The sequence below is a fragment of the Syngnathus scovelli genome, chromosome 1 (genome assembly GCF_024217435.2).
Source record: "Syngnathus scovelli strain Florida chromosome 1, RoL_Ssco_1.2, whole genome shotgun sequence".
NCBI classification, from domain to species: Eukaryota; Metazoa; Chordata; class Actinopteri; order Syngnathiformes; family Syngnathidae; genus Syngnathus; species Syngnathus scovelli.
Window position 1 is genome coordinate 27,608,897 of NC_090847.1, and position 16,839 is coordinate 27,625,735.

Genomic DNA, 16,839 nt, shown 5'->3' on the forward strand with positions numbered 1-16,839 from the left:
TGGAAACGCGTCCTGCGCTTCGCTGTTGTTCCGCGTTCGCCTCTCGGACGACGAGTCGCAACTTTGACCGAATACCCTGCTTGACGAAAATCGATAAACAACTTGATGTTTACAATGAATATACTTGCATTCTTTGTTTTGGCTGTGCAAATATACAGCGTGACGCCTGGTAAGTTGGACTTTTCGGTTTCTTATCCTAAAGATTGACGCTGTTGATTCTGAAGTGACGCAGTCATTATTGTTTATTGCTTTCGTTTTCGCCACTCGTCTGTTGCGTCGTTATTTTAAGTTTTTTCACCTGAACGCCCGTTTTGTCACAGTCATACGGGAATACATTGCTATTATTATAAATCTAATAAAGTTGGAAAACTTGAAAATGGCACAAATCAAAGTGTTGTGCCCCAGCATAATAATGCAATCGATGAAATATGGAAAAGCCTACGCACAAGAATGAAATGTTGTACAGGGGAGTCTTTGCAATTAATAATTAACATTTCACAGTCATGGCAATAAAATTGCGTCTAATATTTCAGAAAAAAAACATCGTATAGCCTCCTTACATTATTATTTCGATAAGAGTCATCATGTCTCCGTAAATTATATAAGGCAGTTCTTTTGTTCAGACAAGTGACATTTATGTAGATGTTACCTGCTGACAGTTGCGACTGTGAGGAAGACGGGAGACACAATCGAAACTGTCAGCAGGTAACATCTAAAAGTGTTTCACTTGTCTGAACAATAGAATTGCCTCATATTATTAGTGGATTTTTTTTTTTTTTCTTACAAATTAAGAAGGCGAGCGTCTGGTGGCCGGGCCTTCGCCCATGGGGCCCGGCCGGGCATAGCCCGAAAAGGAAACGTGGGTCCCCCTTCCCATGGGCTCACCACCTGTGGGAGGGGCCAAAGGGGTCGGGTGCAATGTGTGCTGGGCGGCAGCCAAAGGCAGGGACCTTGGCGGTCTGATCCCCGGCTGCAGAAGCTGGCTCTTGGGACATGGAATGTCACCTCTCTGGCTGGAAAGGAGCCCGAGCTGGTGTGCGAGGCAGAAAAATTCCGACTAGATATAGTCGGACTAGCCTCCACGCACAGTTTGGGTTCCGGTACAAGCCCTCTCGAGAGGGGCTGGACTCTCTTCCACTCTGGAGTTGCCCACGGTGAGAGGCGTCGAGCAGGTGCGGGTATACTTATTGCCCCCCGGCTGGGCGCCTGCACATTGGGGTTCACCCCGGTGAACGAGAGGGTAGCCTCCCTCCGCCTTCGGGTGGGGGGACGGGTCCTGACTGTTGTTTGTGTCTATGCACCAAACAGCAGCTCAGAGTACCCACCCTTCTTGGGGTCCCTGGAGGAAGTGCTGGAGAGCGCTCCTTCTGGGGACTCCATCGTTCTGCTGGGTGACTTCAATGCTCACGTGGGCAATGACAGTGAGACCTGGAAGGGCGTGATTGGGAGGAACGGCCCCCCCGATCTGAACCCGAGCGGTGTTCTATTGTTGGACTTCTGTGCGCGACATGGATTTTCAATAATGAACACCATGTTCAAGCATAAGGGTGTCCATGTGTGCACTTGGCACCAGGACACCCTAGGCCGCAGTTCGATGATCGACTTTGTAGCCGTGTCATCGGATTTGCGGCCGCATGTTTTGGACACTCGGGTGAAGAGAGGGGCGGAGCTGTCAACTGATCACCACCTGGTGGTGGGTTGGCTCCGATGGTGGGGGAAGATGCCGGTCCGACCTGGCAGACCCAAACGCTCTGTGAGGGTCTGCTGGGAACGTCTGGCAGAATCTCCTGTCAGGAAGAGTTTCAACTCCCACCTCCGGCAGAGCTTTTCCCACGTCCCGGGGGAGGCGGGGGACATTGAGTCTGAGTGGACCATGTTCCGCGCCTCCATTGTTGAGGCGGCCGACCGGAGCTGTGGCCGTAAGGTCGTTGGTGCCTGTCGTGGCGGCAATCCCCGAACCCGCTGGTGGACACCGGCGGTAAGGGATGCCGTCGAGCTGAAGAAGGAGTCCTATCGGGCCGTTTTGGCCTGCGGGACTCCGGAGGCAGCTGACAGGTACCGGATGGCCAAGCGGAACGCGGCTTCGGCGGTTGCTGAGGCAAAAACCCGGGCGTGGGAGGAGTTCGGTGAGGCGATGGAGAATGACTTTCGGACGGCTTCGAGGAAATTCTGGTCCACCATCCGGCGTCTCAGGAGGGGGAAGCAGTGCAACGTCAACACTGTTTACAGTGGGGATGGCGTGCTGCTGACCTCGACTCGGGACGTCGTGAGTCGGTGGGGAGAATACTTCGAAGACCTCCTCAATTCCACCTACACGCCTTCCATTGAGGAAGCAGGGCCTGGAGACTCTGAGGCGGATTCTCCAATCTCTGGGGTCGAAGTCACTGAGGTAGTTAAAAAAACTCCTCGGTGGCAAGGCCCCGGGGGTGGATGAGATCTGCCCAGAGAAGTCACTGAGGTAGTTAAAAAAACTCCTCGGTGGCAAGGCCCCGGGGGTGGATGAGATCCGCCCAGAGTTCCTAAAGGCTCTGGATGTTGTGGGGCTGTCATGGCTGACACGCCTCTACAACGTTGCGTGGACATCGGGGACAGTGCCTCTGGATTGGCAGACTGGGGTGGTGGTTCCCCTCTTTAAGAAGGGGGACCGGAGGGTGTGTTCCAATTACAGGGGAATCACACTCCTCAGCCTCCCTGGTAGGGTCTATTCAGGGGTGCTGGAGAGGAGGGTCCGTCGGGAGGTCGAACCTCGGATTCAGGAGGAGCAGTGTGGCTTTCGTCCTGGCCGTGGAACAGTGGACCAGCTCTACACCCTCGGCAGGATCCTCGAGGGTGCATGGGAGTTCGCCCAACCAGTCCACATGTGTTTTGTGGACTTGGAGAAGGCGTTCGACCGTGTCCCTCGGGAGGTTCTGTGGAGGGTGCTTCGGGAGTACGGGGTGCCGAGCCAACTGATAAGGGCGGTTCGGTCCCTGTATCACCGATGCCAGAGTCCGGTCCGCATTTCCGGCAGTAAGTCGGATTCGTTCCCAGTGAGGGTTGGACTCCGCCAAGGCTGCCCTTTGTCACCGATTCTGTTCATAATTTTTATGGACAGAATTTCTAGGCGCAGCCGAGGCGTTGAGGGGGTCCGGTTTGGGGACCTCAGCATCGCGTCCCTGCTTTTTGCAGATGACGTGGTGCTGTTGGCTTCTTCAGGCCGTGATCTCCAGCTCTCGCTGGAACGGTTCGCAGCCGAGCGTGAAGCGGTCGGGATGAGGGTCAGCACCTCCAAATCCGAGTCCACGGTCCTCGATCGGAAAAGGGTGGAATGCCCTCTCCGGATCGGGGATGAGATCCTGCCCCAAGTGGAGGAGTTCAAGTATCTCGGAGTCTTGTTCACGAGTGAGGGGAGGATGGAGCGTGAGATCGACAGGCGGATCGGTGCAGCGTCGGCAGTAATGCGGACCCTGTACCGGTCCGTTGTGGTGAAGAGAGAGCTGAGCCAAAAGGCAAAGCTCTCAATTTACCGGTCGATTTACGCTCCTACCCTCACCTATGGTCACGAGCTATGGGTCGTGACCGAAAGAACGAGATCTCGGATACAAGCGGCCGAAATGAGTTTTCTCCGCAGGATGTCCGGGCTCTCCCTTAGAGATAGGGTGAGAAGCTCGGTCATCCGGGAGAGACTCGGAGTAGAGTCGCTACTCCTCCACGTTGAGAGGAGCCAGATGAGGTGGCTCGGGCATCTTATCAGGATGCCTCCTGGACGCCTCCCTGGGGAGGTGTTCCGGGCATGTCCCACCGGTAGGAGAGCCCGGGGACGACCCAGGACGCGCTGGAGAGACTATGTCTCTCAGCTGGCCTGGGAACGCCTTGGGATCCCCCGGGATGAGCTGGATGAAGTGGCTGGGGAGAGGGAAGTCTGGGAGTCCCTCCTAAAGCTGCTGCCCCCGCGACCCGACCCCGGATAAGCGGAAGAAGATGGATGGATGGATGAAATTAAGAAGGTTGGCAAAAGTTACGTCATTCGATTTCGTTCCTCAGTGGATGTCAGTCACTGCTGAGGGGCATCGAATATCTCGCTTGGGGCGTCACACTAAAATCGAACTTATTAACAACTGAAAGAAAAAAAACATAGGCAGGTTGTCAAATTCAAGTTTGACAAGTTTGTGCGGAAGAACGCGTTTCCAGAAACATGACATTTCCAATTTCAAGTGCTGCAAAGTTCCATCTGCAGGCAGAATCATTGAAAATATGAAGATTGATTTGATCATGTGTGTCATTTTTGTGTTTGTCTTCCAGTCATTCACACGCTCAATTATTTCGATACGGCCTCTCAAGTTGCAAAGCTACCAGAGTACTGGTACGCCGGGTATGTTGACGGCGTTCAGATTGTGCACTTTGACAGCAACCACAGGAAAGCAAAAGCGAAACAAGACTGGATGGACAAAATCACAGAAGGTGATCCGCACTACTGGGAGACAGAGACAGCGATAAGTATTCGTGCTGAGCAGTACTTCAAAGTCAACATTGAAATCGCTAAAAAGCGCTTCAACCAAACTGGAGGTTTGTTTACGTCCAACCTTCTGCTCGTCAAATGACACTTTTTTTGTCACTGCTGGCTTCTCTCTGATCATCGTCCTCGCTGAATCTTGTGCGCCATCCTTTCAGGTGTTCACATGCTTCAGGTGATGGAGGGCTGTGAATGGAATGATGAGACTGGGGAGGTTGATGGTTGGCAGCACTACAGTTACGATGGAGAAGACTTCATATCATTTGAGCTGAAGACGATGAGCTGGATCGCAGCACATCCGCAAGCTTTCATCACCAAACTCAAGTGGGACCAAAACGACGGGTTAAATCAACACAATAAGAATTACTTCACTGAGGTGTGTCCTTCTGAGTTGAAAAAGCACGTGAGCAACGGGAGGGACTTCCTGACCAGAACCGGTACATTGTCCTCTCACGCCTTCTCTGCGTCTTTCAAGCAATGTCCATCTTTGACGCTCTTTCAAGTTGTTTCTTTTCCTCCATGCACATCCTCCACTCTTCTCTCCATCTTTGCGCGCAGAGCTTCCCAGGGTGTCTCTCCTGCAGAAGACGCCTTCCTCTCCAATCACCTGCCACGCCACGGGTTTCTACCCCAGGACGTCGGACCTCTTTTGGAGGAAGGACGGCGAGCAGATCCACGAGGACGTGGAGATGGGGGAGACCCTCCCCAACCACGACGGAACCTTCCAGACCACGGCCGACCTGAAAGTGGAGCTGACGCCCGCCGCGGAGGGCCGCTACGAATGCGTGTTCAAACTGGATGGCGTCCGGGAGGAGATGGTCACCAAGCTGTACGCCAAAAGCATCCTGAGCAACGTGCGCATCCAGGGTGAGCCACGCGTCGGACACGGCTCGGTGTCTCGCCGACAGTCTTTCACGTGTCTCGTTTCCTTGTGAAGAAGAGGAAGACAGGAAGAAGGCGGTGGCCATCGCTGTCCCGCTGGGGGTCCTGGCTCTGGTGGCGATGGCGGTGGCGGTGGGGGTGTTCCTGGCCAAGCGTCCCAAAAGCCAACAAGGTGAACGACGACACAAACGTTTGCTCCGTTTGTGGCGATTCCTAATCTCCTCTCGCTTCTCTTCCATTTCAGCCAATTACGCTCCAGCTTGTAAGTGAGACGTTTTCCGCTTGCTGTTTTGAAAAAATGCCAATGCCTTGAACGTATTTTCTTTTATGCTCCCTCAGCCAGCACCTCATCTTCTGAGAAGGATTGAATGAACCCCACTAAGGTTGAAGGGATGTCTTCTTTTCTTGGGTGCCACGCTTGATTGAATCATCACATTCCAACTGTATGAAATACTTGGAAATGTTTCTTATTTCAAATTGAAGTGCGACAGTTTTACAAGTGCGGTGAATTCTAATTATATTTACTTCACTAGTTCTTCCAAATACCGCTAGAGGGAGCCAACATGCCACAAGTAATATCCGCATCACACGTTGCTTTTTTTTTTAAGTGCTTTTTTGTTAAGCGAGCTACTGATCTATTTGATACAAGTTTGAGTATCATTATAAAAATGTTTGAAATGAGGTTTCTGGTCACTGTATTGGATATATAATTTAGCAAGGATAAGCAAGAAAGTTATGATAAAGAACACGTCTTTTTTCTGTTGTCTTCTAAAAAAAACCATACAAAACACATTCCTATTTACAGAAAAGTCCATGTGGAGTTTATTTTTGATATTTTTATTTTACTTTTGATGTGTATTTTGATCAATAGACAATTCAACTTTAGCAAGTAAACGCATATTTACATACTTGAGAAGGAACAAGTTGAAGAAAATCTTATAGTTCCTGCCCCATAATAATAAAATAAAACAACGTAATAAGTGCAAAACTTCATCAAGTGCAAACCAAACACCTCATGAGAAAATATATACAAAACCAGACAAGAAATAACTCAATTCATAAATATAAAGCGAAATGCCGACACTTACGGCTGTCCGTATAATCTTATTGTTCTGTCGTTATAGATTTTTTTCCATCGGAATATATTTATACACTACTTTATCTCATTGAAAAGAGAAAGAAATAGAAATCGATGGAACTGAAATTGAAAGGGTGCAGGAAAACAAATTTCATGGGGTTATAATAGATGACAGGCTGAGTCGCTGAGTCAAACTATGGAGCAATCTAAGTGAGGAACTCAAGCAAAGTCCAAATATCCACCAGTTTAAAAAAATGTTCAAAAATATGTTGTTTAGCGGGTACAAGGACTAAAAATGCCAGATGGCTACATAAAAGCAAAAATAAAACAGGATAATAAGTTGAAAGTGTCAATTAACCAATCAATCAATCAATCAATCAATCAAGCCTTTTGCTTTTTAAACCCACATACAGCTCCAGTGACTTAAATATGGCACTTTAAAGTGTTATTAATTGTATTTGATTTGTATTCATTTCCCCCCTCCTCTTAAGTTTGAAATATGTTCGGAATAAAGACTCATCATCAACAGTTACGCATTCAAATAAATCATCGATTGTCATACGTTCAACTGCTCTGCATTTCAAGTCACAGCCAACAAACAGCCCCCCCCCCCTTCCTTCTTGTAATTCAAAGTCAAAGTCAAAGTCTCCTTTATTGTCAATTCCTCCGCATGTCAAGACACACAAAGAGATCGAAATTACGTTTCTCACTATCCCAGAGTGACAAGCCAGAGTTCACAACGGACATACAAGTAAACAGCACAGGAAAAATAAAACAAGAAGATGAACAATAAGAGTGATAGCACGCTAGCCGCTCCCGATGCACAGCAGAGTCCGGAAAGATGACAGTCAACCAGGCCACTGTGAACACGAGCACACAGCAGGCACGCACTGTCCGGTTCGTGGATCCTATCAGGCGAACGCAACCCATCTTGTCGTCCCGCCAACGAACGTACGCCAGGAGAATGGAAGGCACGGCTGGGCGAGCTGGGTTGGCCGCAAGTCTGGCCCGACGTCTCCGCGCTGGCCCCTCTTCCGCTGCCTCGCAGACCCGCTGCCGACGCATCTCAACAATGCTCCAGGACGGAGCAGTCCGAGCTCACGACGCAGTCCTACCGGGGGAGGAAGAGCAGGCCAGTCCGGCGTCGCTCCATGACGAACCAGTCCGAGCGCCCTTAATCTCTCCGCACCAAAGTCCAGAACGCCATAAAACCCACTTCTGCCGATGTTGAGCAGAACATGCCCGCCGCACTAGTAGCACGACGTATCACACGAGACGAACATATACAAAACTGCCGGACAAACACTCAGTAAACACTCACAAAACACCGAACGGGACAGAGAGTGGCCGCTGCGTGTGCACGCGCCGCCATCTTGAACCGAATTGCCTGCTACACCGCTAAAAATAGCTAGCACGTCCCAAACATGGGTCCGAAGAAGGCACCAGCGGCTCCCCTCTCTTCGGTGGAGGAGGTCGATGATATTAAAAAGGCGTTGGACTTCCTCACTGAAGAAGTCTCTGCTGTCAGGCTGGAGCAGAAAGCTCTCCTTAAGCTGGTTGAGGAGGTTAAAGCTCTCCGCATCCAGAATGAGGAAAAGGAAAAGAGAATCACCTTCCTGGAAAGCAGGGTTGCCGACCTGGAGCAGTACACCAGAATTAACGATGTGATCATCAACATCAAAGCCCGGTCATACGCCCGGCCATTGGCCGCTGGCGAGGGAGGGGAGCCCGGCGAACTGGATGTTAGCTCCACGGAGCGACAGGTGGCTACTTTCCTGCAGTCCAAGGGGATACAGCAGGACCGATACCAATGATCATCCTGCAGGACTGTAAGGTGAACTCCACTCACAACCATGACACACACCGAAAGAAGTCAAGCATGTACACTTGAAGACAACAGGAAGAGAACTCCGAGGATTAGTGAACACGACAATCATTTCAATACACTGACCGCAGTTCACTGGATTTGGAACACGATATAGACCCGGATAACAACTTCTTCAACTCAATCAACAATAAGAAAAGAAAGAATTTATAAGACAAAGAACTAAAGAGTCAGAAAATAAATACAAACAATATAAGAATAAACTAACTCATATTAAAAGAGCTGCTAGAAAAGAATACTATCAGAAAATATTAAATGATCATAAAAATAACACCAAAGAAATATGGAATATAATGAATACTGTCAAAAAAAATGGCTCTCAAAAATTAATTATCCTAAATATTTTATTATCAATAACACTGAGAAGTGGCTAACAACTTTAATAAATTCTTTGTAAGTGTGGGACCTGATCTGGCCAAACACATTCCAGATCCAGTAACATCTGAAGAGCAGTGGAATAGTTTAATAGACAGGAATCTGAGCGCAATGTTCCTCAAAGCAGCGGATGAGAAAGAAATGATAAAGATCCTTTCCCAATGCACAAACAAGACATCCAAAGACTGTGATGACATTGATATGACTGTTGTAAAACGAGTGAGTGATTCATCATTACTATCGCAATTTTCTAAAATACTGGAAAAACGTTTCAATGACCGACTGGACAAATTCATAGATGAATATAAATTACTCACTGAAAGTCATTATGGATTTAGATCCAACAGAGTAACATCACTGGCACTAATTGACTCAGTGGAGGAAATCACTAACGCAATAGACCTAAAACAATATACAGCTGGGATATTCATAGATCTAAGAAAGGCATTTGATGCAATAAATCATGAAATATTCTTCAATAAATTACGTCCCTATGGCGTCAGGGGGAAACCATTAGAGTGGATCAAGAGCTATTCAACAAAAAGGCAGCAGTTTGCGAAGTTGGGTGACGCTTGTTCAACGTGTTTGGACATTACCTGTGGCGTCCCTCCGGGGTCAGTGTTGGGCCCTAAACTTTGTATGTTATATATAAATGATAGATGCAAGGCGTCACATATTTTGAAGATGGTTTTGTTTGCTGATGACACAAATATTTTTTGTTCTGGTAGTGATTTACACACCTTAACAAGACTAATAAATAATGACTTAAGCAAATTAAAGGTATGGTTGGACAGCAATAAATTATCCTTAAAGTCCCAGAGACATCTTTTTTTCTTCTTCTTCCAATTAGAACGGAATTTGATAGAATGTATAAAGAGAACACATTTGCCGCATTGGAAATTAAAAATGGACATCGATTACTAAGAATAAAGCTAAAATGAAATGCCAGTTTATCGATCGGGTTCCGCACGCAGCCACACGGGTGGCGCCATGACTGTGACGTCACAAATTGTGCATCCGGATCTCAACAAACCCAAACAACATGGCGGATGATAGCGACAGCTCCGTCCGTCTCTAGCGGCAATATTAGCATCATTTTATCCGATTCAGAAACCTCTTTTGACGCAGAAACATTAAAATTACTGTACTTTACATATAATGTTTCAAGGAAATAGACAAAATAAATACCGGTGAAATAGTATTGGAAAACAAATTGCAAATATTAATAATAAAAGTCCATAACATTATGTAACATTAGTACCTTGAGTCTTGGTTTTGGTCTTTTTCCTGATGTTGGCTTGTACTTTTCTATTTACAAGTTTGGGTGTGTCTGTCTGGCTCACCTGTAATATATACAATGCATCACATTAATATCTGTAAAGTAGATTGCATATAAGTATTAGCAAAACATTTGCACATAAATGATAAATATAGATATATTCTTATAGTTTAGTATAGTAATTTCTTTGTTATCTAATAATTATACATAATCTTAAGAAAACATCAGAAATTCCATACCTTAAACAGATCAATCTTAAACAGAATGCAACATATTTCAATTACATGTGCTTCATTGATTTTATACATTTATTCTTGTTGGAATGAGCCTTTACAAGACAGTTATTTTTTGATAATATTTTGGGCTGGAGAAGGTATTTTTCCAAGGGTAAAATTCCCCATTTGCAATAAGTGATTTATTTTACCCTTGTAGTACAAAATGTTGTACTTGTGTGGGTATTATAAGGTACCTAGGTCTCATAAATGGTTTTATAGCAGCCCGGCTGGGGGTGGGATGGAGGCAGGCAGGTGGGTTGTGCAGGCATGTCAAACCGCTACCGCTATCCATTAAAAGTTAAAACAAACCAAAATTGCAAAAAATTCAACAAAGGCAAAGCTCTCAAATCATATCTTTAACACTGCGCCTTTGAAAGATTTCACTGATAAAGGTGCATTATAAATGCTGTATTATTTTATAAGGGGGGGGATTAGAAAATTTGAAGCAATTTCTGGGAATTTCTGTCTATTAAAATCCTGTCTCCAAGGACCATATCCAGTCTAAATTCCCAACTCTGGGAACTGAGAAGGATGTCTAAAAAAATTCATAATATTCATTTATTAATTATTTCCTGATGAGTGATGTCTGCAAAATATTTATTTATTTACTAGTATTATTCTTGGTACAGAGGCCTGACTTAAATTAGGCGAGGTCACGGTCATTGGTCTTGAAAAAATTGTTGGGACACAATCCTTTTTGAGCACTAGCTTGCACCGTGTACTTATGCCAAGTTTGTCTTATTTAGTCAAAGAAAAGAACAACATGTACCGGGTAGTGCAATCGTCCACTTAGAGCACCCAACCTTTTTTTCATCCACCTCACACCTTTTCATTGACAAAAAAAAATCTCGAGGCACACTATCACAATTCAAAAGAATCAATATGACAGGTTTACTGTTTTGGACTAGTGCCATAAATATTGTAATAAAAATCAACATGACCGGATTTTGTGTTTTAGACTAGCTCCATAAATATTGCCACAATAAAATCAAAGTCACCGCACCAAGGTAGTTAAAGCGTCGCTATTATCAAAAGCACCCGGCAGCACAGATCTAAACTGAATGTGTGCCGACGCACCACAACATGAAATCTCGCCAATTAGCCACGCGTGTGCCATTAGGAAGTGGCTGACCAGGTCATGTGACCAGTGGTTTGGCTCTCCTGATCTGTAATTGATATTAGACAATTTCCCACGGCACAGCTGAACATCTCTCACGGCACACCAATGTGGTTGGGAAACACTAACTTAGAGAAGTTGACATTCAAAAGTTGTGGTGCGTAGTTTCATCCTCAAATTTCACCCAAAACCCCAACATGACATTTTTGTAAGAGTGTAGTAATCCCCCCCAAATACTTTAACAACCAAATATTTATATATTAAAGCTTGGTGTACAATGTACACTGTACGTAATACCAGTGACGCATATGCAGATATAATTTTTGTCCACTTGGGGTCGCCATTCTCACGCTTAACAGTAGGATTGTGTCTGTGCTTGAATGCGTTTTTGGATTTTATTTCTACACGCTTTCAGCTGATCATAGCGAACATCTGTTGTTGTTTTTTCTCCCCTCTCTTAGGAGCTCCTGACTCTGGAAGCTTTGAATTCCGCCCTGGAAAAGGAAATCAAAGCGTTAAAAAAAGAGATCCGTTACTACAACAGCGCCCTGGAGCGCCACCGGCCCTTTTGTGTCCTCCGAGGTTCCGTGCAGGTGGACGCCCTCCAGACTTCCACGTCTGTCACCTCCAAAGCGGAGCTTGGTGAAAACCCTCATCCAATGCTCTCATCTGATTTAGTCCCTTCCTCCCTGTTTACACACGCTCCTCATTCGCTGTTTAGCAACGACGCCCACATAGAATTGCCCTCGTCCACCTTCTCCACGCTTCAGCCCGAAGACATCCTCTCAGTCACATCTGAAATGTTTCCCATTGAAGATCCAGGAGCGCCGCCGCTCGACCCGCATAAATACGAGAACGCTTTAATATCGGCGCAGACCAGCGGCGATGGGACCTCAAAGCCGAGTCAGATAACGCTCGAGTCCCTGCCGTGTTCGATTCCCGTTCCGCCCAACGCTCCAGATGGATTTTTCCCTTTAAACACACCTTTGGTGGAGCTGTACCCGGAAGAGCTGTCGCTGTCTAACTTCCTGGAGGAAAATGATTGGATTCTGAGTGCGGACAATAATCCCACCACTCTTTAAGGTAAAAAAAAAAAAAAAGGGCGTGGTGGTCTTTTTTTTGGCCCAAGTACCCGTGGAAACTACAGGATTATGACACGGGGCCTCTTTACTTTCACTTGTGTTATTTCCTTTTTTAAGGGGGGGGGGGGGGGGGGGGACACGTTCTATGTTCATTTGCATATTTATTTATTTAATCTCAATGAGTAACACTGGCTGTCAACTGATCCACTGATTTCACAGTTATTTTTTGGTGCAATTTTCGCAAAGCAGCTATCGTGACTGAACTAACTAAATGAAGAGTAATAAAAATGGCTTGATTAGAAATAATATATTTCTGATGCTTCATTTTTAAAGGTAAGAGATAAGTGAGGATTTTCAAACTAGTTTCTGAGTAGGGTTTTATAGTAGGCTTAAGGTTTGAGACTAAAATTAGGACTTCAAAGTAGGGTTTTAAAATGGGGTTATGGTTTCAAATTAGATTTTCGAACTCGGGTTGGAGTTTTGAATTCAGGCTTTCAAAGTAGCGTTTTAACTTACATTTAGAGTTTAAAATTGGGGTTTTCATTAGAATTATTTATTTTGTGGTAGAGGTCTTTTTGAAATATGCTGGGAACAATAAAAAAAAGTCATTGGCATTTCATTGCTTTATAGATTTTTATTGTATGTGGTCAATGAATTCGGTAGCGCCCTCCAGTTTGAGACGCAGACTGACGCCATCTTTTGGTCACAAGTGGTTCTGTCATAGGATGTACGTATATTGTACATCATCACAAAACGTGGTAATTTTTTTTGTAACTAACAAAAAGCTGTTCTGTACATGGTCGTTTTTTCAATCAAAAAACAGGAACAAGGTGATGTTTTTGTCATTTGTGATGTCATGATGACTTTGCTTTGAGGATTTGTCCCTGAACTAAGAACTGAACAAGTTCGTTAAGTATGGTTTCAAACTAGGGTTAGTGTTTTCAACTAGGGTTTCTAACTAAGGTTACGGTTTTAAACTAGGGTTTCAAACTAGATTTAGGTTTTCAAAGTAGGGTTTCATACTAGGAACAGGGTTTCAAAGTAAGGTTTAAAGCTAGGGTTTAAAACTAGGGTTAGGGTTTTAAAGTAGGGTTTTAAAACTAGGTTTAGGGTTTCAAAGGAGGTTTTAAAACTAGAATTAGGGTTTCAAAGTAGGGCTTCATATTAGGGTTTGGGTTTCAAATTAGGGTTTCATACTAGGGTCAGGGTTTCAAAGTAGGGTTTAAAGTTAGTTTGAACCCTAGTTTGAAACCCTGGTTAAAAACCTTAACCCTAGTTTGAAACATTACTTTGAAACCCTAACCTTGTCAATTTTTAACTGTTTTATTTTTATTAATTTATTTTTGGCAAATTAAAAAGTGAGAACAGAGGAGGCAATCAGTGATTTGTAACAAAACTGGCCAAAGTTGAATCTTTCACCCAGCGCTCCACTATTCCACATGCAATATGGCGGCAAAGTTGACCAAAGTTCAGCAATCAAGCTGGGTTTACGGATATTTTCAATGATAAAAGCCCTCGACGGTCACGTGATTTCACGGAAAGCCAAACTTAATTTACGTTGTAGTTACGCAGCCCACCAGGGGGCGGCGCTGTTTCAACTAGTGGTTTATTTATATATATATATTTATATATAAATAAACCACCAGTTTATTTATAAATAAACCACTGGGCGTGGGGATGGCTGAGTGTCTTGGTACAATATATATATATATATATATATATATATATATATATATATATATATATATATATATATATTCAAGACGCGCACGCACGCACACGCACACAAGACAGTCGAGTGTACCAAGACACTCAGCCATCCCCACGCCCAGTTTATTAACATACTGAGTGACGTCATTGTCAGGCTGAACTCCGATTGGCTTAAGAGGGATGTAGAGGAAACGCGTCCTGCGATTCTCAGTTTTTCCGCGTCGCAACTTTGACCGAATACCCTGCTTGACGGAAATCGAAAAACAACTTGATGTTTACAATGAATTTACTTGCATTCTTTGTTTTGGCTGTGCAAATATACAGCGTGACGCCTGGTAAGTTGGACTTTTCGGTTTCTTATCCTAAAGATTGACGCTGTTGATTTGATAGTGACGCAGTCATTGTTTATTGCTTTCGTTTTCGCCACTCGTCTGTTGCGTCGTTATTTTAAGTTCTTTCACCTGAACGCCCGTTTTGTCACAGTCATACGGGAATACATTGCTATTATTATAAATGTAATAAAGTTGGAAAACTTGAAAATGGCACAAATCAAAGTGTTGTGCCCCAGCATAAACATGCAATCGATGAAATATGGAAAAGCCGAGGCACAAGAATGAAATGTTGTACAGGGGAGTCTTTGCAATTAATAATTAACATTTCACAGTCATGGCAATAAAATTGTGTCTAATCTTTCAGAAAAAAACATTGTATAGCCTCCTTACATTGTTATTTCGATAAGAGTCATCATGTCTCCGTAAATTATATAAGGCAGTTCTTTTGTTCAGACAAGTGACATTTATGTAGATGTTACCTGCTGACAGTTGCGACTGTGAGGAAGACGGGAGACACAATCGAAACTGTCAGCAGGTAACATCTAAAAGTGTTTCACTTGTCTGAACAATAGAATTGCCTCATATTATTAGTGGATTTTTTTTTTTTTTTTTTTACAAATTAAGAAGGCGAGCGTCCGGTGGCCGGGCCTTCGCCCATGGGGCCCGGCCGGGCATAGCCCGAAAAGGAAACGTGGGTCCCCCTTCCCATGGGCTCACCACCTGTGGGAGGGGCCAAAGGGGTCGGGTGCAATGTGTGCTGGGCGGCAGCCAAAGGCAGGGACCTTGGCGGTCTGATCCCCGGCTGCAGAAGCTGGCTCTTGGGACATGGAATGTCACCTCTCTGGCTGGAAAGGAGCCCGAGCTGGTGTGCGAGGCAGAAAAATTCCGACTAGATATAGTCGGACTAGCCTCCACGCACAGTTTGAGTTCCGGTACAAGCCCTCTCGAGAGGGGCTGGACTCTCTTCCACTCTGGAGTTGCCCACGGTGAGAGGCGTCGAGCAGGTGCGGGTATACTTATTGCCCCCCGGCTGGGAGCCTGCACATTGGGGTTCACCCCGGTGAACGAGAGGGTAGCCTCCCTCCGCCTTCGGGTGGGGGGACGGGTCCTGACTGTTGTTTGTGTCTATGCACCAAACAGCAGCTCAGAGTACCCACCCTTCTTGGGGTCCCTGGAGGAAGTGCTGGAGAGCGCTCCTTCTGGGGACTCCATCGTTCTACTGGGTGACTTCAATGCTCACGTGGGCAATGACAGTGAGACCTGGAAGGGCGTGATTGGGAGGAACGGCCCCCCCGATCTGAACCCGAGCGGTGTTCTATTGTTGGACTTCTGTGCGCGACATGGATTTTCAATAATGAACACCATGTTCAAGCATAAGGGTGTCCATGTGTGCACTTGGCACCAGGACACCCTAGGCCGCGGTTCGATGATCGACTTTGTAGTCGTGTCATCGGATTTGCGGCCGCATGTTTTGGACACTCGGGTGAAGAGAGGGGCGGAGCTGTCAACTGATCACCACCTGGTGGTGGGTTGGCTCCGACGGTGGGGGAAGATGCCTGTCCGACCTGGCAGACCCAAACGCTCTGTGAGGGTCTGCTGGGAACGTCTGGCAGAATCTCCTGTCAGGAAGAGCTTCAACTCCCACCTCCGGCAGAGCTTTTCCCACGTCCCGGGGGAGGCGGGGGACATTGAGTCTGAGTGGACCATGTTCCGCGCCTCCATTGTTGAGGCGGCCGACCGGAGCTGTGGCCGTAAGGTCGTCGGTGCCTGTCGTGGCGGCAATCCCCGAACCCGCTGGTGGACACCGGCGGTAAGGGATGCCGTCGAGCTGAAGAAGGAGTCCTATCGGGCCGTTTTGGCCTGCGGGACTCCGGAGGCAGCTGACAGGTACCGGATGGCCAAGCGGAACGCGGCTTCGGCGGTTGCTGAGGCAAAAACCCGGGCGTGGGAGGAGTTCGGTGAGGCCATGGAGAATGACTTTCGGACGGCTTCGAGGAAATTCTGGTCCGCCATCCGGCGTCTCAGGAGGGGGAAGCAGTGCAACGTCAACACTGTTTACAGTGGGGATGGCGTGCTGCTGACCTCGACTCGGGACGTCGTGAGTCGGTGGGGAGAATACTTCGAAGACCTCCTCAATTCCACCTACACGCCTTCCATTGAGGAAGCAGGGCCTGGAGACTCTGAGGCGGATTCTCCAATCTCTGGGCTCGAAGTCACTGAGGTAGTTAAAAAACTCCTTGGTGGCAAGGCCCCGGGGGTGGATGAGATCCGCCCAGAGTTCCTAAAGGCTCTGGATGTTGTGGGGCTGTCATGGCTGACACGCCTCTACAAC

General features: G+C 46.4%; 3 protein-coding genes across 6 annotated transcripts in view; all 3 read left to right on the forward strand.

Annotated features, from left to right (window-relative positions):
- LOC125979878 (major histocompatibility complex class I-related gene protein) overlaps nucleotides 1-16,839 on the forward strand; it is a 20,394-nt gene continuing 3,555 nt past the window's right edge. The window contains exons 1-7 of one of the 3 annotated variants that reach the window (XM_049738719.2): nucleotides 1-169; nucleotides 4,282-4,545; nucleotides 4,651-4,929; nucleotides 5,051-5,359; nucleotides 5,430-5,546; nucleotides 5,619-5,636; nucleotides 5,714-6,120. In XM_049738719.2, coding sequence (XP_049594676.1) covers nucleotides 106-169; nucleotides 4,282-4,545; nucleotides 4,651-4,929; nucleotides 5,051-5,359; nucleotides 5,430-5,546; nucleotides 5,619-5,636; nucleotides 5,714-5,742 — 1,080 coding nt within the window. In that variant the 5' untranslated portion in view covers nucleotides 1-105 and the 3' untranslated portion in view covers nucleotides 5,743-6,120. Of the gene's footprint in view, nucleotides 170-4,281; nucleotides 4,546-4,650; nucleotides 4,930-5,050; nucleotides 5,360-5,429; nucleotides 5,547-5,618; nucleotides 5,637-5,713; nucleotides 6,121-16,839 lie in introns of those variants that run through there. The other 2 variants (XM_068652741.1, XM_049738724.2) reach the window with 2 other exon arrangements.
- On the forward strand, nucleotides 7,841-12,536 carry LOC137840856 (uncharacterized). Its single transcript, XM_068652763.1, has 2 exons — nucleotides 7,841-8,286; nucleotides 11,845-12,536. The coding sequence occupies exons 1-2, from the start codon at nucleotides 8,263-8,265 to the stop codon at nucleotides 12,463-12,465; spliced, it is 645 nt and encodes a 214-aa protein (XP_068508864.1). The 5' UTR covers nucleotides 7,841-8,262; the 3' UTR covers nucleotides 12,466-12,536.
- LOC125979924 (BOLA class I histocompatibility antigen, alpha chain BL3-6) overlaps nucleotides 14,345-16,839 on the forward strand; it is a 16,048-nt gene continuing 13,553 nt past the window's right edge. For both annotated transcript variants that reach the window (XM_049738817.2, XM_068652745.1), the window contains exon 1: nucleotides 14,345-14,510. In XM_049738817.2, coding sequence (XP_049594774.1) covers nucleotides 14,447-14,510 — 64 coding nt within the window. In that variant the 5' untranslated portion in view covers nucleotides 14,345-14,446. The remainder of the gene's footprint in view (nucleotides 14,511-16,839) is intronic.